The following is a 24,258-nucleotide window of genomic DNA, read 5'->3' as shown; positions in this document are numbered from 1 at the left end:
AGCTCGACGAATTGAGATGATGTCTGTCTGTGTGTATGGGTGTGCGTGTGTGTATGTATGTGCGCACAATAAAACTCACTAATCTTTTAGGCACTTATTTTGATCCGATATGTAAGTTGCATTCGACGAGGAATCCTGTCCCATTGTTTCCTATTGAAAATTGGCAAGATCGGACTATAAGATCAAAAGTTATGGCCAAAATACGATTATGAAAAAAATACGATAAGAAATTCTCACTCATTTTTTTAGTATTTCTAATGTACGAGAAATGCACAAACACCACTAGGTGGATCAATCAGGGTTGTTTAAAAGTAATAGTTGTAACTGCCTTAACAATTAGATTCCTTGTTTATGAGGTTTCATCACCGCGAGAAACTTATTGATTGATTTTCATTGGCTTTTATCGTTCGATCTCACCGATAAAAGCCAATGAAAATCAATCAATAACTGCCTTAACGTATTTTGTAATTATCTTCAAACAAGTAAACATTGAATACATATTTTTCAACTGTTTATCTACGTATAGGAATGAGAGGATTATCAAACTACATTGAGAGACGCCGAAATGACGAATGATTTCCCTCTGAAATTTCATAAATATCCTTAAAATCCATGGTCTACGCTCAATTCTGTAAGCACCTGTATGCAGCGTGTGGATATTCCAGATGCCAACGACGACTCATTTAGGCAATTGCAATTTATGCTGTCGCACATTTGCAACGCCCAGTATCAATAAAGGAAAAGAATATCTAATCAGCATTCAAAAGAGCAGAGTCATTTTTCAATTGTCCCCGCAGGACAGCGTTATAAAACCTTCTATTCTCGAATGTGACACCTTCAGTAGCCTTTCGGTAGCCAACCGGGCTAATCAGTGGTTTTATTTTGAGGGAGATTTGTTGATAGGGAGTTGATTTTTGATACACTAAACTGAACATTGTCAAAAAAGGACAAGGAGCTGCTTCGCAATGACGAAAGTGCGTCGATTGGCAGTTTTATTATTGTGCTTAGTGGGATACTGTCATGCAGGAGATACAGCGTGTAAGTGAATTCAAAGTTACGATAAACGGATAACGACACTAATGGAAATGAAACTAGCAAAGCTATGCTTCGAGTTACATATGATGCCAAGTGAAGGTGTCATTAGATTAGTTTTTCTTTTGGGTGTGAAAAAATATTATCGCATTTTGATTTGAAGTTAATAAGCCGTTTCAAACTAAAATATATAAAAATTACACTAATGCGAAAAATGAGTGGGGTGTAAGTAAGTTACCCGCTGCAGTCGCACATTTTGGCGATCTGGCTAGTCCAGCTGATTTCACACGATGGGTTGAATTATAACAATAAATAAAAATATTAAAACCTTGAAGTTGTCACCAATGATGAGGGAAAATGGTTTTCGGTCTGGACTCTGGAGTTCCACAAGGTGAGTCTGGAAGACCACCGGAAAGTGGTTTGTTGTCTGGAAAATAATGTGTGGTTTAAAATCCCACGATGTGTGTCTAGTTACCATCATACCATCTTATACAATGTTGTTCGAAAAACAGTTAAAATAGTGCGCAATTTATTTGAATTTAGGATTAGACCAGTAAAAAGTAACAGATTTATATCAAAACTCGTTATTCTGTTACACTATTTTTTTAAACGGATTTGTTATAAAACATGTAACATTAATAATAACAAAAATTGTAGCAAAATTTGTTCAAGTTTAACCAAAAACGTTACTTAATATGTTTTCAATTCAACAAAAATATAACTCGACGTGATTCATGGATTTTTTTTACAAAACAACGAAATTACGACAAATTATTTTTACTTCGATCATGAAATGAATTGAATTAATAATGCAATCTTTATTAATGATAAGGCCGATACAAATATTAAATTTATTTTATGTTACACCAAGGGAGGGAATTTTGAGAAGAATGTAAGAAATTGAGCTGGAGAGTCAAATAAGCCTTACTAACATGTGTTAATATGTACAACGTGAAGCAAGTGAAAAAATACTATTCTAAATGATGTCTTTACTCATGAAATAGGAACTTGGTCATATTTGAACATGATGCAATAGTGTCCGGTAATCGGGGACACTTTTCAGAACCGTGAAAATTTGCGCCAAAATTCATCATCAAAATACATCGTCCAAAAACGTGTTCAAATGATCAAATATAGATTGTATGAATCATCAATGATCATAGTTTGTGTAGGGTAGAATACGGCTTTGGCAGGGTGCGACATTTGTTGGCACCCTCAACAATATTTGCGTTTTCCAGCAAACATGCACTATTTATGAACATAAATTTGATTCAATCACACAATTTCAAGTCTAGGCTTTCATTTGAATAAGTTGTTTGTGTAAAAGTAGCAAGATTTGACGAATTAATCACCGAAACAAATTTGCACCTACGAAATCCTTGCCATTATTGCATCGCCCAAGAAAGCAGCAGACGAAAAGCAAACTGTTACTTACTTTTTTGGATCGCCTGTTTATTCTCTTTATCGTGTATGATATGAAAAATTAGGTACGTACACTACTTTTTACACTTTATTACCACTTGATTATCACCACAAATAGCAAATTTATCCAATATTTGCTCTATGTTTCACTAAATAAAATTGGGACTGTTCGTTTTCTTTGGCAGCAGCGCACTTCGGAATAGAGCGAGAGAATGTGTTTGTGAGCATATCAAACACACGCTAAAAAAATACCACGCACAATTCCATGTGATTTGATTTTAGCAAAACTACGAACAAAATATCCGGCGTTGGCATTTATTTTAAAAAAGTGTTAGAATGCAAATGCTTCTATTCAGATTTTTACTCAGACCATGAATTATATCAAAAGTGATAGCCACACCGTAGTATTTTAAGCCTTATGTGGCTGACAGAACCGTTTTCCTTTTGCAACTTTAATACTTTCCAAGCTCATAAAAAAAATCATAACCATTCCCGTTCCTACATAGCGCATTTCAACCATAAATAATTGCCTACTTTTAGGGTATTATCAATTATTCAACTGTGAAACTGTAAGGTGGCTCCAGCTCAATCTTATGTGTATAGATTTGGGTTTACATAGTTTACATCGTTGTACACAACCCCCATGATTATTTTGATGAAACAAACATATCATGTAAGGACCTTCAAATCTAAGGACCGTAAAGAGCAAGTTGTATATTTGAAACTGGTTGATAGACTTTTGCTTACGCGTGAAGACTCTAAGGCATTACAAAAGACAAAAGATGTAAATCTTGGCAGTGGACGAAAAGTATGTAAGTTCCCTTCTCCAAAATGGCCAACATTATTCAAATAGGTTAAAAATGGTAAAAGTTATGAAATTGTCAATATCTGGGTACACGGGTATCCTATCTGCCATTCACGTCTGTTTTTTGTTGGCCGCATAAGGGGTAAAATTTGTTTTACAATGTGTTTAAATGTTTTTGCCTATCTTCCACGTGACATAAAATTGATGCCAAAGCTAAAATTCATGTTTTGTTTTAAGCCAGTTTTGATAATTAATAAAATTTCTTCCAAAATTGAGTGAAGCGAGATGAGCGTGTGGCCGATTATTATGAATGAATTTTACTACTAGAGGATATAAACAACCAGCATCTGGCACCAATACATTACTAGTTTTCTACTTCCATGTCTAGTTGCTGAAGGGAGCAAAATCATTGCTGATAATAGAAATTGCTATGCCAATAGAAGAAACGTTGACCTGTTACTTTATATTAAATTTACTAAATTTGTGGTAAAAGATATTATATTATGTGAACACCAATCATCAAAGGAAGAGCATACGAATGTATACTAGTTGAACTATACCTGTGTTTTAGTGTAATTATTCATTATTTTTATCATTCAATTTGGCGAATGTCTTAGACTGCCAAGAATATGTATTTTCCCCTATATGGTATACAAGTAAACATAATCCGGATAATTAGAGAGTTTTTTGATAAATGGCTTATGTGTCCGGCACTGGAGGATCTCCCCCTACTGTTTTTATCTTGGTACGAAAATGCCAAGTTGTATATTTGCTTCGGTGCGTGGATCAATCCGATTGGGTTTCCAAATATTTCGATAACTCGCAAAATTATCCGCAGGTCGTGATTACATTTCGATCCCTATTTCGCTATCTGCTGATATCAGACTGTCAAGATATTGAAATCCTTCGATCGTCCGGCTACTGCAAAGTTTGCGGGGCTGTTCCCGTTGACACTCAACCACCTGGTCCTGCTGACTTTGCTGGTGAGACGCCGCAAAAAAGCAAACGATCAGCTCTTTGAGCCCACTCAGCATAATTAAGCGGCGCAGTACTAAAGCCTGTCCACGTAAAATTCCCGACACCCATCTCATCAAGCGATTTTTGAAAATTGTCACAAACCACTGATTTAACAAACCGAAATTTAACGTGGACAGGCTTTAATATAGTGTTTCGTGATCATTAGCCAATTGTATGCCTCGGATGGGTGCTTTTTGAAGAACACTGGCTGAGACTTGAATACGCTGTTCGAAGTTCTCGAACCAACATTTCAGCTGTCCAAGTCAAAGAGTAAGTGGGACAATGACCTCTGGATGCTGCAGCCATCCTTTCTTCATCGGTCAGTAAGTCCAAACATGCAGCAGCGCCGACTCTCACTTACAGGGATAAATACCTTCGACGAAATCTACTTTACTCCTCTGATTCTTCACATTCTCTACGCTCCTAAATCTTCTGTCGGGTTACATCTGTAAGCAATTCTATTCGCTGAGTGAGCAGCTCACCCAAGTTTTTCTCGCCGATTTCGATAAAAGTATTCTACACGCCTTGACCTTCCAGAACATCCACTAGCCGAGTTCTAAGATCTTCAACGAACGATTTCTTCACAGTTGGATCTTCTGGTCGGTCGGCCAAGCCTCTCCTGACACACGGTGCCCCCAGACGCGAATATTATCGCACTTTCATGAACCTCCGTGGTTTTCTCACGAAAAGAAAGCTTAGAGCACCAGGAAAAGGATACGGGGTGTTTTAAAATCTTTCATCGGTGAAATTTTGAATACGCCCTATTTTAAAATTGTATGGCTTTTCCCATATACATACATGTTAGCTGCAAAAAGTAAATATATAGTGCTTACCTTTTCAATAGTAATTAAATCAACTATTGTTGAAATGCCAGTAGCAATACGAAATCTTCCAAATAAATTAATGTTCTTCGACATTCGGGTAATGTGTCCAGCCCACGTAGGTCTGTCATACATTAAGATTGGTCGAACTAGTCGAATTATAAATCTCATGGAACAACATCGATCACGAAAAGCGCCCCAACTTAACATTCTGTGTTTGGAAAGGAAATCCTAATTAAAGATGTGTGTAAATGCCAATTCACTTTGGCATTATCACGATAAATTCAACGAATTTTATGGGATGAAAAAGACATGTCTAAGTAAAGTGTGACATGTAAACATAATAAATTAAAACAAGCATAAAATATTCGCTTTCCATATGCATCAGTAATTGTCTGAGCACAGAGATCTAAAATTGAATAATTATAATAAAAACAAATCACTGGTTACAAAACCTACACGGACAGAAAAATCAACACTAAACTTGAGTTCAAAATATTTACTGAGAATATCGCAACAATATTTACTCAAAATTTGGTTAGTTTTTCATTTCTTTCCCATGATAAAACGAGAGAAGCGGGCTTGGTAGTCATATGGCTACTGCTTCTGCCTCATACGCAGGAGGTCGTGGGATCAATCCCAGGTCCGTTCCATTCTCCTACTTTGTATCTTTCTCTTTATTTCTCATGTTCTAGCAATCGCTAGAACTGGAAATGGACTTCCATACCGTTTCCATTACTATTCCTATACCTTCAACTTGAGTATTCTAACAGTAATCTGCTAGAATTGGAAATGAACTTATAGAGCTCGTTTCCTACATCCAATTAGAAATTCCATCAGTTACCTTCTCCTATCTATCACATTGGCGGCAGCTCGTTAACCAAGACGGACCTCTGCCTCTCCAACCTAACCCAGAAATTCCAACAAATTCCGCATGAACTCGTGGCAAGTGCAGAGGTATATTCGGCTTGCAGTGGGCGAGTGATTGCATCATCATTTCCTCCCCCTTCCCTACATTGACTTGCATTCTGACGTGGCAGGCGCCAGTATGACCTAACATATGAGATCACCAGTATTTGTACATTGAAGATGTGTGCTAGTCCCAAGCAAACATCTGTTGGTTCCCTGTGCAAGAACAGCTGATCTGGTCATAATGGAGTAGCAACTACGAGCAGTCAATCAAGCTCAAGCTCAAGCTCAAGCTCTTTCCCATGATAAAACGAGAGCAAGATGCAAGCACCTCACCGGGGTAGTTTGGCCCAACAATCCAGACAACCCGTAGCAAAAGACTCAATACATATGCAATCTTTACACGGTAAGCTTAGCAAGTTATTCCTTCCAAATTACTCACTTGATTTTTAGAACATGGCTAGTATCACTCACTTAAATGAGTAGATCCACTTACTCTCCCAAAATGGGTAAATTTTCCAGCAGAAGGAAAGTGATAGCAAACAAGTATCTATTAATGAGTAAACGAGTTTCTCCGTGTATTGAAATTAGCCATATATATACAAATCAAATAATTTGGAAGGAAAACAGCTGAGTAATAAACGCTAAAAATAAGAATAATGTTGATGTCTTTTCCCTATTGTTCGCTTTTGGACAAATTTTAGAATGATTGAAATGCGATATTTTCAGTGTTAAACAAGAGAACTTGCTAAGCTTACCGTGTACCGATTGCATTGAGTCTTTTGCTAGATTTTTGTAACCAGTGATTTGTAATTTTTCATATCTGTGCTCAGGCTTTAACAATTGCTGATGCATTAGGAAAGCGAATATTTTATGCTTGTTTTAATTTATTATGTTTACATGTGACAATTTTCTTACAATACCTATTATCCAATAAAATTCGTTGAATTTATCGTGATAATGCAATAGTGAAATGGCATTTGCACACATAATATAAGATGATTTCCTTTCCTAACACAGAACGCAAACTAAGTTTCGGTGCTTTTCGTGATCGATCTTCATGACTATTGGGAACATATGACTTACTCAATTTCATAACATGTCTTGGCATATGGGTTTATTACCATGAAAACATTGGATTGTCTAATCTGGGGAGAAAACTGTGCAAATAATTGCAAAAACTTACGCGTCCAGCACTATTGTTCCATGAGATTTATAGTTCGACCAATCTTAATGTATGACAGACCTACGTGGGCTGGACACATTACCCGAATGTCGAAGAACATTAATTTATTTGGAAGATTTCGTATTGCTACTGGCATTTCAACAATAGCTGATTTAATTACTATTGAAAAGGAAAGCACTATATATTTATATTTTGCAGCTAACATGTATGTACAGGGGTTAGGCAAAATGATTGAGATAGGCAAAATTTGGCCCAAATTCAAATCCTTATAACTTTTTGAAAAATTGATGAAATTGGACAAAACCGGAAGCATTCGACGGCAAATTTAGTCAAGATTCTGGAACATGCACGGTTACGAATACTGGCCACCGGATACCGGAGATGTTCCGGATTTTCGGAGGCCATGTCAAAAACACATTTTTTCTGCCGCTCGTATTTTTGTGTGGTTTGAAGTTACATCGATAAACTCTATTTTCCTAGAAACTAGATCTTATTGAAAATTGAATGCGGGCGGTTGCGCTAAGATCCGTTGAAAAACATCCGAGATATGGCCATTTCAGTAAACCTGGTTCCGGATACTATGGTCAATTATGTATATCCTTCCAATCACGTATATATTATCCGGTACCATATCAATATTGGTATAGAACTTCAAGGTTTTTCATGGAGATACTTCAGGAAGCATATTCAGGACGATCAGTTGCCCTGACCGCTCTGTAGTAGGTTCCAGGTGCCTCGGGGGAAGTGGCCAATTTGAAAAACGTTCAGAACCCTATCAATATGGGTATCAAACTTCAAGATTTTTCATGGAGATGCTTCAGGAAGCCTTTTCAAGACGATCAGTTGCCCTGACCACTCTGTGGCAGGTTCCAGGTGCCCCGAAAGAAGTGGCCAATTTGAAAAACGTTCAGAACCCTATCAATATGGGTATCAAACCTCAAGATTTTTCATGGAGATGCTTCAGGAAGCATATTCAGGATGATCAGTTGCCCTGAACACTCTGTAGTAGGTTCCAGGTGCCCCGGGGGAAGTGGCCAATTTGAAAAACGTTCAGAACACTATCAATATGGGTATCAAACTTCAAGATTTTTCATGGAGATGCTTCAGGAAGCATTTTCAAGACGATCAGTTGCCCTGACCACTCTGTGGCAGGTTCCAGGTGCCCCGAAAGAAGTGGCCAATTTGAAAACGTTCAGAACCCTATCAATATGGGTATCAAACCTCAAGATTTTTCATGGAGATGCTTCAGGAAGCATATTCAGGATGATCAGTTGCCCTGAACACTCTGTAGTAGGTTCCAGGTGCCCCGGGGGAAGTGGCCAATTTGAAAAACGTTCAGAACCCTATCAATATGGGTATCAAACTTCAAGATTTTTCATGGAGATGCTTCAGGAAGCATTTTCAAGACGATCAGTTGCCCTGACCACTCTGTGGCAGGTTCCAGGTGCCCCGAGGGAAGTGGCCAATTTGAAAAACGTTCAGAACCCTATCAATATGGGTATCAAACCTCAAGATTTTTCATGGAGATGCTTCAGGAAGCATATTCAAGTCGATCAGTTGCCCTGACCACGCTGTGGCAGGTTCCAGGTGCCCCGGGGGAAGTGGCCAATTTGAAAAACGTTCAGAACCCTATCAATATGGGTATCAAACTTCAAGATTTTTCATGGAGATGCTTCAGGAAGCATTTTCAAGACGATCAGTTGCCCTGACCACTCTGTGGCAGGTTCCAGGTGCCCCGAGGGAAGTGGCCAATTTGAAAAACGTTCAGAACCCTATCAATATGGGTATCAAACCTCAAGATTTTTCATGGAGATGCTTCAGGAAGCATATTCAGGATGATCAGTTGCCCTGAACACTCTGTAGTAGGTTCCAGGTGCCCCGGGGGAAGTGGCCAATTTGAAAAACGTTCAGAACCCTATCAATATGGGTATCAAACTTCAAGATTTTTCATGGAGATGCTTCAGGAAGCATTTTCAAGACGATCAGTTGCCCTGACCACTCTGTGGCAGGTTCCAGGTGCCCCGAGGGAAGTGGCCAATTTGAAAAACGTTCAGAACCCTATCAATATGGGTATCAAACCTCAAGATTTTTCATGGAGATGCTTCAGGAAGCATATTCAGGATGATCAGTTGCCCTGAACACTCTGTAGTAGGTTCCAGGTGCCCCGGGGGAAGTGGCCAATTTGAAAAACGTTCAGAACCCTATCAATATGGGTATCAAACTTCAAGATTTTTCATGGAGATGCTTCAGGAAGCATTTTCAAGACGATCAGTTGCCCTGACCACTCTGTGGCAGGTTCCAGGTGCCCCGAAAGAAGTGGCCAATTTGAAAAACGTTCAGAACCCTATCAATATGGGTATCAAACCTCAAGATTTTTCATGGAGATGCTTCAGGAAGCATATTCAGGTCGATCAGTTGCCCTGACCACGCTGTGGCAGGTTCCAGGTGCCCCGGGGGAAGTGGCCAATTTGAAAAACGTTCAGAACCCTATCAATATGGGTATCAAACTTCAAGATTTTTCATGAAGATGCTTCAGAAAGCATATTCAGGATGATCAATTGTTCTAACCACTCTGTAGTAGGTTCTAGGTGCCCCGTGGGAAGTGGCCAATTTGAAAAACGTTCAGAACCCTATCAATATTGGTATCAAACTTCAAGATTTTTCGAGGTGATTCTTTTAAATGCATTTTAGAACCGGCAGCTGTCATGACCACTCTGTAATAGGTTCCAGGTGTCCTGGGGAAGTGGCCAATTTGCAAAATGTTCGAAATCATATCAAACTGAGTATCAAAGTTCAAGGTTTTTCATGGAAATGCTTTTGGACTCTCCTGTCGAATAGAGTTCGCCGCAGCACTAAGTTGATCACCCACAAAGCGCTCATTAGACTGGTCTGCCTCTATGGCCACGAAAGTTGGATGTTGCTGGCGAAGGACCAACGCGCCCTTGGAGTTTCCGAATGGAAGATGTTGCGGACCATCTATGGTGGGGTGCAGATGGAAGCCAATGGAGGTGGTGGTGGAGGCCAATGAACCACGAGTTGTAACTGTTAGGAGAACTATCAACACGATACAAATTTGGCGGTTACGGTAGGCCGGGCAAGAAGCCAGAATGTCAGACGATAACCCGATTGAGATGATGCTTCGATAATAATCCGACCGGTACAAGAAGAAGAGGGGTGCAGCGGTCACGGTGGATCGACCAAGTGAAACGCGGCCTGCGGATCTTTCGCAGACTTCGAGGCCATGGATCGAGTAGAATGGAGACGGCTTTATGTAGCGAAAGTCACAGCGGCTTTGGTTTGTTTATAATTAAATAAATACAGTCAAACCTCTATGAGTCGATGTTCTATGACTCGATATCGACTCAAGGAAGCAAATTATCCCATATTAAAAAATATTTTCTGGGTTACTGTGATGGTCCCTTCAAACAGATTTCCAAAGATTTCCTATTCTACATGTCGATATTTCCATGAGTCGATGGTCCCTTCAATATCGACTCATGGACGTTTGACTGTAGTTGAAATGATCACTCAATCCGAAACATCCGAGAACATCCGAAAGCACACCTGGAGGCACCCAAATGGTGAAACTTGCAACCAGATAGGTTCTGGTGGATGGGCGCCATTTCTCGGATGTTATCGATGTGCGGACAGAGGTCCGGACAGAGGTTCAGAGGTCCGAACAATGACTCTGATCACTACCTCGTTGGCAGTAAAATTCGATCACGGTTGTCAACTGTATCGAACGAAAGATCACAGCGAACGATGCGTTACAATATCCAGCGATTCGGCGGAAGGAGTATCGGCTGAGTACCGCCAGAAGCTCGACGAACGGATAAGTGCAATCAACGTTAGCGACAACATCAACGATCTATGGGAGTCGATCCATGGAGCGGTGAGCACAACAGCACGAGAAGTGGTAGGCACTGCACAGAGGCCACCCAGGACGGGTTGGTTCGATGTGGAGTGTCGGAGAGTGACAGACGAGAAGAACGTTGCCAGAAGCTGGATGTTGGTGTCGGGTACCCGATCGAATAGAGATCGGTACAAGGAAGCAAGAGCAGCCGAAAAACGAACCCACCGCAGGAAGAAAAAAGAGTACGAAGAACAAGTTATTAGTGAGGCGCAGAAAAAAATGGAGCAGAACGATATGCGGAGGTTTTATGAGTCTGTCAATAGCGTGCGGAGAAAGACAGCGTCATCTCCCGTCATGTGCAACGACCAACAAGGGAATTTGCTGACAGATAAAACTGAAGTGGCTGCCAGGTGGAAGCAACACTTCGAGACTTTGTTGAATGGAGGAAGTGACGGTGCATCGGTGAACAGAATAAATATTAGCGACGATGGACAAGCTGTGGAGTCACCTACACTAGATGAGGTTAAAAAAGCTGTTAAAGAGCTGAAAAACAATAAGGCTGCGGGGAAGTCCAGCTCCCGGCTGAACTTCTCAAACATGGCAGTGAGCAGCTTTATGAAGTTCTGCACCATATTATGTCGAAAATATGGGAAGACGAGGAAATGCCTGCTAGCTGGTTGGACGGCCTCATTTGCCCTCTCTTTAAGAAAGGGCACAGACTGGAGTGCGCCAATTACCGAGGAATAACCCTCTTTAATTCGGCGTACAAAATTATGTCCCGTATTCTGTTCAACAGATTGAGACCGCTTGAAGAGTCCTTCGTCGGCGAATACCAAGCAGGTTTTCGTGAGGGCCGATCAACGACGGATCAAATGTTTACCCTGAGACAAATCCTTGATAAATTTCGGCAGTACAACTTGCAGACACATCATCTGTTTATTGATTTCAAGGCGGCGTACGATTCAGTGAAACGGAATGAATTATGGCAAATTAAGCTTGAACATGGTTTTCCGGCGAAACTAATACGGCTGATTCGTATAACGTTGGACGGATCGAAATCAAGTGTAAGGGTTGCGGATGAAATATCGACGTCATTTGTTACCTTAGATGGATTGAAGCAGGGTGACGCACTCTCGAATCTACTGTTCAATATAGCGCTCGAGGGAGTGATTAGGAGAGCTGGTGTGCAAAGAAGCGGTGCCATTATCACAAGATCGCATATGCTCCTGGGATTTGCGGACGATATCGATATTATCGGAATTGATCGCCGTGCCGTGGAAGAGGCTTTTGTGCCTTTTAAGAGGGAGACAGCGAGGATTGGACTCACGATCAATACCAGCAAACGAAGTACATGGTCGCTGGCAATCAACGTGGGTTCATTAGTGGTGGTGGTAGCGAAATGGTGCTGGATGGTGAAAAATTTGAAGTGGTAGAAGAATTTGTGTATCTTGGAACATTAGTGACTTGCGGTAATGATGTTACCCGCGAGGTGAAAAGGCGTATTGCAGCTGCAAATAGGGCTTATTACGAACTTCGTAACCAGCTTAAGTCCCGTAGTCTGCGAACGAAAACAAAACTCTCGCTGTATACTACTCTGATTCTTCCGGTGGCTTTATACGGCCATGAGACATGGACGTTAAAGGAAACTGATCGGAGAGCTCTCGGAGTGTTTGAGCGTAAGTTGCTGCGGACAATACTCGGCGGTAAACCGGAGAACGGTATATGGCGGCGTCGCATGAATCACGAATTGTACCAGGTGTATAAAGGGCTGGATATTATTAAGCTTATACAACACGGCAGACTACGGTGGGCTGGTCACGTTGTTCGTATGCCGGAAGAACGTCAAGCGAAGATAATATTTAGTAGAGAACCCGGAAGAGGCCCCAGGCTTCGTGGAAGGCCGCGTACGCGATGGCTTTTTGCAGTTGAAGAGGACCTGAGGGCGCTCAATGTTCAGGGCGACTGGAAGCGATTGGCCCAGGATCGAGTCCAGTGGAGAAGGATACTCCATTCAGCGTAGGTTCATCGAAGAGCTGTAGCCCATCAAGTATCAAGTAAGTATAAGTTTATTTCGGATATGCGAGTGATACGTATTGATGATCTTCGCTCCGTGAATCGGAGCGTTATAATCCTGAAAGATTCCATCCCCTCCAGGAAAGACCGATTCCGTCATCGGCAGCACCTAACCATCAAATGAAAAACAGACGTCATATTCAGGATTTGTCATCATATCAACAAATACCTTGTTTTCCAAAATAATTTGATAATCGACAGGCTTCACTTTGCCCTTAAGTGCCATAATAGGATCATGGCCATGTCAAGATGTAGCACCCCACACAATTGCTAAGTCATGCTTGCGACCTGCTACCATTGATGGCAGGCCATCTTACACATGGTCGATCCACCGTGACCGCATCGCGCCTCTTCTTCTTGTACCGGTCGGATCATTATCGAGCACCATCTCAATCGGGTTGTCGTCTGACATTCTGGCTACATGCCCGGCCCACCGTAACCGCCAAAATTGTACCGTGTGGATAGTTCTCCTAACAGTTACAACTCGTGGTTCATTGGCCTCCACCACCACCTCAATTGGCTCCCACTGCACCCCACCATAGATAGTCCGCAACACCTGCCATTCGGAAACTCCAAGGGCGCGTTGGTCCTTCGTCAGCAACATCCAACTTTCGTGGCCATAGAGGCAGACCAGTCTAATGAGCGCTTTGTAGATGATCAACTTCGTGCTGCGGCGAACTCTATTCGACAGGAGAGTCCAAAAGCATTTCCATGAAAAACCTTGAACTTTGATACTCAGTTTGATATGATTTCGAACATTTGTCAAATTGGCCACTTCCCCAGGACACCTGGCACCTACTACAGAGTGGTCATGACAGCTTCCGGTTCTAAAATGCATTTAAAAGTATCACCTCGAAAAATCTTGAAGTTTGATACCCATATTTTATTTATTTATTTATTTTTTATTTATTTATTTTTTCATTAAACCCAACTGACCAATACTGGTCTTATTGAATCTCTTAAAGCTAGTATACAAACAACAACAAATTTCATCAATATAAATTGCTACAATAATTTTCACCACAATTTTACATCATAATACGAACATGATTACCTACATTACATTCTCAACATAGTATACATAAACAAATAACAACGACTAAAACGAAAAAACAACAATCATTTGCTAATTATCAATATTTTTTCAAACGGGTGGTTTCCATGTTTCATTCGTTCGATTTATGAACTCTCTAAACTTTATCCCCTTAGGCCAAGTAGATGCATCCATTGCTATTTGTTTCAAGTCCGAAGTCAATACAACTTTAAATGACACGTAATCCCAGGAGCTAGTGTTTCGTTTTTTTGGCACAAGCTTTACTGTATCACAACAACGATACAAGGGGACATTCAATGAGTGTGAAACCATAGTTCTGATGTCTTCATCGGTGGCGTTCCTATCAATATTGGTTAGGTATAATGCGAACGTTTCACAATCGAGTGATTGCACAGACTCTAGCCATTCTTTCTGGGTTGGTCCAGGCGATAGCGCACTGTTCGTTCCATCAAACAGTTGTGGCGATGTCACAGGTGTTGAATGCAAATGTATAACAGCAGGATCGAGATACTGCATTACAGTTGAGAGTGTTTTGACGATTTCTGTCACTGTAGATTTCAAATCGTTTATTTCGTTCTCCATCGATCGGGCAGGTTGAGTGGCTGTAGCAGCATCAGCATGCGTGCGTTCTCTCATCCTAGAGAACAAAACCATACATGCATCGCACAGCCAAATTATATTGCTGGACAAGGTGCACACATCAGCATCGGAAAGCCCAACACAGCAAGCGTGGAATGACTTGGCGCACTTTCCCTCACACACAGTAAACAGCTCACTCTTCATATCAATAGATAATGAGCACTTCTCGCAAATCTTCTCCATGATGGCCACAAGCAAATATTTCGGCTCAAAAATTAGCGTTGAATCCACTTTATAATACGCAATTTGTTGATCTTGTACACATATGCGTTAATACAGCACTTTTGTTCAAACTAGGAATATTTTTGCGATTTTTGCGAAGCTTGTTCAACAGTAACGGGCGTATAAAGCAAAGAGAAAAATAGGTGACCGGCGTTGACGACTATTCTATTCACTGATAGGGTTCTGAACGTTTTTCAAATTGGCCACTTCCCCCGGGGCACCTGGAACCTACTACAGAGTGGTCAGGGCAACTGATCATCCTGAATATGCTTCCTGAAGCATCTCCATGAAAAATCTTGAAGTTTGATACCCATATTGATAGGGTTCTGAACGTTTTTCAAATTGGCCACTTCCCCCGGGGCACCTGCAACCTACTACAGAGTGGTCAGGGCAACTGATCATCCTGAATATGCTTTCTGAAGCATCTTCATGAAAAATCTTGAAGTTTGATACCCATATTGATAGGGTTCTGAACGTTTTTCAAATTGGCCACTTCCCCCGGGGCACCTGGAACCTGCCACAGAGTGGTCAGGGCAACTGATCGTCCTGAATATGCTTCCTGAAGCATCTCCATGAAAAATCTTGAGGTTTGATACCCATATTGATAGGGTTCTGAACGTTTTTCAAATTGGCCACTTCCCCCGAGGCACCTGGAACCTACTACAGAGTGGTCAGGGCAACTGATCGTCCTGAATATGCTTCCTGAAGTATCTCCATGAAAAACCTTGAAGGTCTATACCAATATTGATATGGTACCGGATAATATATACGTGATTGGAAGTATATACATAATTGACCATAGTATCCGGAACCAGGTTTACTGAAATGGCCATATCTCGGAGGTTTTTCAACGGATCTTAGCGCAACCACCCGCATTCAATTTTAAATAAGATCTAGTTTCTAGGAAAATAGAGTTTATCGATGTAACTTCAAACCACACAAAAATACGAGCGGCAGAAAAAATGTGTTTTTGACATGGTCTCCGAAAATCCGGAACATCTCCGGTGTCCGGCGGCCAGTATTCGTAACCGCACATGTTCCTAAATCTTGACTAAATTTGCCGTCGAATGCTTCCAGTTTTGTCCAATTTCATCAATTTTTCAAAAAGTTATAAGGATTTGAATTTGGGCCAAATTTTACCTATCTCAATCATTTTGCCTAACCCCTGTATATGGGAAAAGCCATACAATTTTCAAATAGGGCATATTCAAAATTTCACCGATGAAAGATTTTAAAACACCCTGTATCCTTTTCCTGGTGCTCTAAGCTTTCTTTTCGTGAGAGAACCACGGAGGTTCATGAAAGTGCGATAATATTCGCTTCTGGGGCACCGTGACACCGCTGAATCCGAGCAGTGCGTTGTCGCCAATGAGAAGATGATAGTCAAAAGCGATGTCAGCGCTGCGTTTATTACGGACTCAAGAAGGGATCGTCTCCTTTTTCAGCTGATCCATTTCCAGAAGAGCTAAATACAAGTCCTATCAACCAAAAGCGGGTCTGAGAAGTAAGTCAAATGCTGCTGGCTGCAGACATGAGAAGTGGGCGCAAGAGGACTCCCCGGCCGACGATGCATGATGGGGGGAAACCCGCAACAACCGGTGATATTAGCCTGTGCACGCGAGGATGTCGACCACCCGGGTCGGCATGAGATGACATTTCTATCATTTACCTGGGTCTTTGTTTGTAAACATTGGCATTATTCTTATATGATGTTGAAATAAGATTCTTACAGGTGTTTGGCTTCAATAAGAATGCATATTGGAATCATTGGAAAAGCGCGTAAATAAATTCTGTTGGAATTGTTGAACATTGTAAAATCGTTTTAGAGTAAAATCAGCAGTCATTAAAATTTTTTCTACGGATCAATCCAATTTGCAATTACGGCGCTTTTCTTGGCCGCAACATAATAATTTGATTTAATTGAAAATTTGAAAAACATGGATGGAACACTGCTGAGGAAACCAGTGCAAATAATAGTTTTGAAAGCTGTGGTAGTTAGTCTTCGATAATTATTTTTGAGTCAATCCTCTTATATTAAAAGGGATAAACATATTTATTACTCGGAGTTATTAAATTCTTGCGATGGATAATGTCTGTGTCATTTATGAGGTCGATTATCACTTGGGGTCAACTTCTTCAACTCTGCTTACAGCGCAAACTAGGTTTAAGCTTATGGGAAACACTGCATAAAGAGTTATGCGGATATGAAGAAATTGGCTGTTAATCATATGTTGTCATTCCAAAAAAGTAGAATGTTGTATTAAATACACGACCGCAAATTGAACGTAGAACTACTTATCGTTCGATAGTTGATGTGAAATTCAATTATTTTGTGCATGTTCATTGCTGATGAGATAGCCGAATAGAAGGCATTTTATTTTGAAGTGAAATTTGAACACTACCTGTCAAAATTGGATTTTCAATAGTTAAATGCATTGAAACAATTGTTTACAATAGTTGTTTAAAATCCTAAGGAGTTAACTGAATGATTCATACCAAAAGCTCCAGAATGCATAAAAACGGCTGAGTTATTGGCTCTTACTTCCTGACCTTTTTTCCTGACTGTCCCAAATTTGAAACAATGACCCCCCTCCCATTTCTTATCGATTCGAAAGACGTAATTCTACGTCAAATATCTTCTGATTTGGTCCATAAAGATATTCAAAATTATAACATTTTAGCCGTTAATAAAACCGTATCAATGCTTACCTAGATTAATCCGAATTATTTAGAAACTTCACTTCTTCAAATCAATATCGCTAGTCAAGTTGAAAACCGAAATGGAGGACTATCGAAGTTGGATTTTTTTCGCAATCCGTACGGTAAACCTAACTTCGCTAAAAATGCGCTAGTCTAATTAGGCCCTAAGGGCAAGATTACCGGTGGTGAGTTTAAGCCGTTTGGCAGCGCAGTAGCATTACTTGACACTTTACCGGTCGCCACTAAACGCGCTGCTATAACAGTTGCGCGACTGACAGATGACCAAATTTGGTAGCGCGATAAGAGCGCTGCTATTTGATGAACTGTCAACTGTCAAACGTCACTGGTACGGAATACAGCAACCAAATTGAGAACCGAAAATAGTGACCGATACGGAAACGAGTGACGAAACTAAAATGAAAGCGCTGCGCGGGTGATTAAAATGCTCGCGACCGATAATGATGCTCTAACTAGACTAGCGCGCCACTAGCGAAGTTAGGTTTTACGTACGGATTGCGAGATAAATCCAACTTCGCTAGTCCCGTATTCCGGTTTTCAACTAAATCGAGTGTATCCTATCCTCGATCCTATCCTACGTAATAATGAATACAAGCAATGAAAGTTTCAATGTATACGATATACAAGTTTAATCATTAGCGTTGTAAATAATTATGTAGAAGCTGAGGCTTCATTCCATTTTCTTGAATAAGTCACATTTTAGAGAATTAGGCTCGGAATTAGGTTGAGTGCATAATTGTTCTTTGCAAAAAGCATCCCATGTTATCACATCCTGACTACGAGCTTTATTTCTTGGTAAAAAGGATCTTGAACATCATATGTGTTATTCCCAGTAAAATTCGAATGTGTGAGCCTCGACATCAAGCTATACTATGTTATAATATAGCTCGTAAGTCTTAACTAGATAGAATATTGGAGGTCTCAATACGAGTTAGTATTACTCCCTATAGAGTTAGGCCATCTTCGAAGTATTGTTCTTCGTATTTGTAAGGATTAAAAAGTGGTACCATTTAAAAGCCCAAAATTGAAAAAAAAATTAAGATCAATATTAATTTGAAAATTCAGTTATACAGACAAGTTCAATCAAAACATTGTAGATAAGTTTGTTTTAAAACTGGTTCGACTTTGGTCATCCGTTACGAGGATGCGCAAGATCAGAATTTATATGAAAACTTACAAAGACCTTTATGATTATGAGATTATTCAAACGGAATGGATCCATTTTTTGAACACTTCTATGAGAATAAGTTTGGCCGCTTCTATCCAGATTTCCGCGAGCGGTAATGGCCGCCAGCTTGCCTGCGGGTTAGTCTCTGATTTGACATTTCTGAAAGTCAACTGTACCCACCGTTCGAGCATTTTGATCAATGTGGTATATAAAAAGGCTTGAATTCACCGAATTCACTTAATCAGCACCTTCTTTTATGCCACATTGGTCAGAATTCTCGGAGCGGTGGGTGCAGTTGACCTCCAGAAATGTCAAATCAGAGACTAACCCGCAAGCAAATTGGCGGCCATTACCGCTCGCGGAAAACTGGATATAGTTAGTACATATGTCCATTGCAAGAAGCAGAAGCAGTCTTATATGTCTAGGAACATTCAATGCTAAAAATATCAATAAATTATCAAAGCCCTATTAAATGTAGTTAAATTACATTGAAGGATCAACAAGTCCAATAGAATTTAGTTTCGCGCTTCTCCAATAATTCCAATATGCATTCTTATTGAAGCCGAATGCTTGTTAGAATCTTATTTCAACATCATATAAGAAAAATGCCAATGTTTACAAACAAAGACCCAGGTAAATGATTGAAATGTCATCTCATGTCGACCCAGGTGGTCGACATCCCCGCGTGCACAGGCTAATTAATTTCCTCTTCGATATTCACGACGCCTGAATGAAGCAAGGACAAATCCATGGATGATAGATAAAGACGCGACATGTCAGTCACTCATTGATCCAGCTGATCGGCTGAAACGTTGGCTCGACAACTTACAACAAGCTCTTCAATTTTTGACAACCTCTCCTAATTCAGATATAGGGAAAAGTTGACAATTCTCCGACGGCAGGAAAAAGGATTACGCCTCGGACGAACATGTGAGAACCATTCTGTCACGCTTTACATCATGCTGGAGCAGGTCATTTAATTTCAAGAGTCCCTCCATTTGGTACTGATTGACCACGGAATCGTGAGTGAGTACAAGAGTGAGACAAGGGTACATGTATTATACCTCTGTTGCTATTCCCCATCGTAGTGGACGAAATCATGGACCTCTCTAGCAGTCTACCTCCATAGAGCAATCGAACGAGATGATGATACTGCTTTACTAACGCCACAGCGCTCTACCAAGTATAAACTGAATGATCTGGTCGTATGCTCCCACTCATCAACGTCAACAAGACCAAATCAGTGGATGTGAACAACTCCAACTCCACGGTAGCCGGGCAAACAGTGCAGAAGTTCGAAACCAAAGCCAACCAACGTCGGGCGGCGGACCAATATCAACATGGAACATGGAGATCCAATAGTGCAGGCAATGCACCAAACCTCGAATACTCACATACGCCAGTGAGAATTAGTGCGTATTGGCAGAGATCACATAGTTTGCAAGTATTCATCACCCGATGTCTATGTTTTACAGCTTGGGCCTGGTGGGCTCACAACTGGATCCCGAATACTGAGCCCCATCGACGATGCAATCGAGATCCAATATCAACGGCAACTCCACAGTTTGAATGGGCGTAGGCCGGCCACAGACAACGTAAGAGCAGAAACGAAATCTGCAAGCAAGCGCTGGAATCCGGCAGGACATCGCAGCAGAGGCAGACCCAGGATCGCCTGGCGGCAAAACACTAACAAAGAAATAAATAAAGTCGATGGGAATCAGACTTGAGCTCAAGCCAAGGATGGAGATACTTAACGTATGCCCTAAAAGGTGCTCAGCACACAAGAGTGGGTGTGTGAGAATTGGATCCCACTTAATGAATGCCACTTGTACATGGGTTCTGAGAAAAAAAAACCAATCCTAGTACCGTATGCCTATGTATTTGTAAACCTATGAATATTTTAGAACTTGTTCGGGAAAATGTTTTATTTTTCATAAAACAAGAGGAACTGTAACTCTCAAAAAGCAAGATTGTTTTCAGTGTATCGTACCTTGGAGTAAGATAAACCAAAATCGGCAACCAGTCGTCTGATAAGACATCTCAGATCGTGTAAGGATTGGGAAGCGCCCAGGCAGCAACCGCCGTGCATAAGCCGAAATGACCTTCTTACGAGCAGCTGATCCACGCATATTTCTTGCATGAGCAAGTTCAGCGTCCATTGCATCCTACTACGGGTTAATCCGAGGCCGTATCTATGTCGCTAATAACAAGTAGCATGGCATTTCAATAATTTTAGGAACGTGAGCATGAGCATGATACGACGTGCTCTACCGATTCTACTTCAAGCGTCTATTCCTATCTATTCCGTATGGTCCGGGAATTCTGCAACTCCGAATCTTCTTAAAACATCCATGTGCAGACAACACATCTCAGATTTCAAAAGTACACCTGACCATTGCCTCAGTACAACCAATTTGAGCTTCACACTTGACTCAAACAAAAGCTTATAATTCTAGCCGTTATGTTATTGTTAAGGTTATGTTATGTTATTGTTATGGATTCAACAGTTTAAAGTCCATCAGCAAAAACTTTCTAGAAAAGATAAACCAAAATTTCTAATTAAGTTCCAGTATTTTTTTTTAATAAACAAAGTTTGTGCTAAGTTCATTACCGGATAAATATGTTACAAATATTCATATTATTTGCTTTCTCTAAACATTCTTTGCTATCATTTTCCATTAAAATTCCAAATTTTTCATGCAATTATTCGCATTTTGGACTTTTTTTTCGTTTCCTTGTTATTTTTTTATTCCCCCTTCCCTCGTGTTTTCCAAGAGCTGTCGGACATAAAATAATTTTAATATTTGTATCGGCCTAACTATAAAAATTAAAACTATGATTCATATGGTTTTCGTATTGATTAATCATGTTATAAAATTTCTTTCCTTCATTCAGTTAAAAGAGTTTATATGTAACAGAATTACAGTGTCGACCCGATTTTGTCACTCCTCGCTTTTGTCTACCCCCGATTAATTTACGTTTTCGACCCGATTTTGACACGTTTTTGACCCGATTTTATCACCCAAAAAAAAATGAATATTTTAATTGTTCTTTTTATTTTTGCAAATAATACCGCAAACAACAATGATCTTCATGAAGTAACTTTCACTGCCTGTGGTTTATTTTAAACCATTTCTGAATACCTGTCAAGGATTTTTTATACCTTTTTGACTAGAAATAACAGGTACCGTTAGGGGGGTCCCGTAGCGTAGTTGGCTACACGTTCGCCTTACAAGCGAATGGTCATGGGTTCGATTCCCAGCCCCTCCACCAAACCTTCGTCAGTCGCCGGATGCGCAGCCCATGCGGTAGCGTATTGGGGAACGCGTCTTACTGTCACGGTTGCCTGATGACGACTGACAGACAACTTGTTCTTCTCGGAGGCATTCCTCCAACGGACCCGGCTTAATGGCAACTGAACAATGCAACGAACATTGGATGCACGACATGGACAAACGGACACAATGGACTCACGATGAGATGGACTGGCAACGACAACAACGATGGGAATCTAAAAATATATTCTGTGTGGATTCTGTTCAGCAGAATACCACAGTAGATCTTGGCACAGTAGCGGTTAAGTAACACAGAGTGCCTAACAAATAAAGAAAGGAAAAAAAAAACATGTACCGTTCAGGTATTCTATTTATATTATATTATGAACAGGAACAGAACAGGAATAGTAACCCTAACCTCTTGTTTTTCTGCTTCCAGCTTTCCCAGCAATAAAGCAGACGTGGGTTGATAAGCTCAAGAAAGATTTGTTTGCCGACTACGACCGGAATGCGCGGCCCAGTCAGTACTACAATGTCACTAATTTGGATGTGAAGTAAGTTGTTAAACTAAATTCCAACAGTCAACCCCGATCGGTTGAGTTGTTTGCACCTGAAAACTAACGAAACTCGTTTTTTCAATTTTGATTCACTGAATTTTTTGAAAATTATTCAGGATGACCATTTGGCACGTGGATGTCGACGAGGAAAACTCCGTTTTTTCCACAATAGGATGGGTGAAAATGGTAACTATATGTGTCTTTAAAATATGCTTGTCCTTCAATCACTTGTGTTATTCTGAAAGCTAATACTCGGTACTTCCAGACATGGAACGACGATAAGCTCAAGTGGAATCCGGCCGACTACGGCAATTTGGATCAATTCCGATGCAATCCAGATGCCGTGTGGAAACCGGATGTAGTTCTGTACAACAATGCCAAGGGTGCAGATAATCTACACTATGGCCAAACGAATGTGATCGTATATAGCAACGGTGAAGTATTGTGGGTTCCTCCGACCAATTATCACAGCTTTTGTGAACTGAATCTTCGCTTTTGGCCCTATGACTATCACACCTGTACTCTGAAGATTGGTTCTTGGACATACGATGGATACAAACTGAACATGACCACTTCCGGCGAAGATCCCGAGGTATATTGCTAACACTTCCGATTGAAAATCTAATATTCCATTAACACGAACATTCCATAGCTGTTGTGGCTCGTACCGAACCATGAGTGGAGTATTAAAAAGATGACCACCGAACGCCACACCGTGTTCTACAAATGTTGCAAGGAACCCTACATCGATATCCAGTACAACATCACGATCCAGCGACAAGCTTCAACTTACACGACGGTTGTAGTAAGCCCAGCAATTGTAATAATGCTCCTAGCTTTATCAGTATTCTGGCTTCCACCACAATGCGGCGAGAAAATTGTCCTAAACGGACTCATTGGACTGATTGTAACAGTATTTCTCATCTACTTTGCTGATCAGCTGCCAGCCATGTCTGGCCAAACGCCATTAATCGGTAATTTTGTTATTTTTTTAATACATCAATATTCGTATTAATCAACCATATTTCTTTTTCTGTTTTTTTAAATCTACAGTGACCTTCTACAGCTCCACGTTTTATCTGGTAGCCATTAGCACAATTATATCAATCATTGTACTTCGAATAGCTCGTAACAAGCAGTGCCATCCAGTGCCGATTGTTGTTAAGGGTCAACTGGACGGTTGCCTCGGGACACTGCTTGGCGTTAGTGACAACGGTCCATTCGAAGAGGACAAGGAAGCTGTGAGTGGTAAACTATCGATCAATTCTAAGCAGTACGACTGGTGTCGGCTAGCAGTGATCCTCGATCGACTTGCGTTTATAGTCTATTTGATTATATTCGTCATTTCAATAGTTTACTTCAGCTTATAGCTCGATAGTAACTGTATTAAAAGTTATCATTTGTATATGAGGGAAATCAGCTTTTCGTCAATACTACAGAGAACATTGCAAAACGTTGTAATAAAATTGAGAATGTATTGTCATTGCAATCATTATTTATAGGAATC

At 40.6% G+C, this 24,258-nt stretch overlaps 2 protein-coding genes across 3 annotated transcripts in view; one reads left to right on the top strand and one right to left on the bottom strand.

Moving 5' to 3' along the window:
* LOC134213840 (protein HIRA homolog) overlaps positions 1 to 24,258 on the bottom strand; it is a 296,687-nt gene that overhangs the window by 82,620 nt on the left and 189,809 nt on the right. The gene's annotated exons all lie outside the window — the stretch shown is intronic.
* On the top strand, positions 831 to 24,240 carry LOC134218299 (neuronal acetylcholine receptor subunit alpha-3-like). The gene is made up of 6 exons (XM_062697234.1): positions 831 to 1,038; positions 22,634 to 22,748; positions 22,868 to 22,937; positions 23,017 to 23,343; positions 23,404 to 23,725; positions 23,805 to 24,240. The coding sequence occupies exons 1-6, from the start codon at positions 966 to 968 to the stop codon at positions 24,119 to 24,121; spliced, it is 1,224 nt and encodes a 407-aa protein (XP_062553218.1). The 5' UTR covers positions 831 to 965; the 3' UTR covers positions 24,122 to 24,240.

This window comes from Armigeres subalbatus, chromosome 2 (genome assembly GCF_024139115.2).
Source record: "Armigeres subalbatus isolate Guangzhou_Male chromosome 2, GZ_Asu_2, whole genome shotgun sequence".
NCBI lineage: Eukaryota > Metazoa > Arthropoda > Insecta > Diptera > Culicidae > Armigeres > Armigeres subalbatus.
Note: the sequence above shows the minus strand (reverse complement) of the source record. Positions and strands in the feature narration are given on the sequence as shown.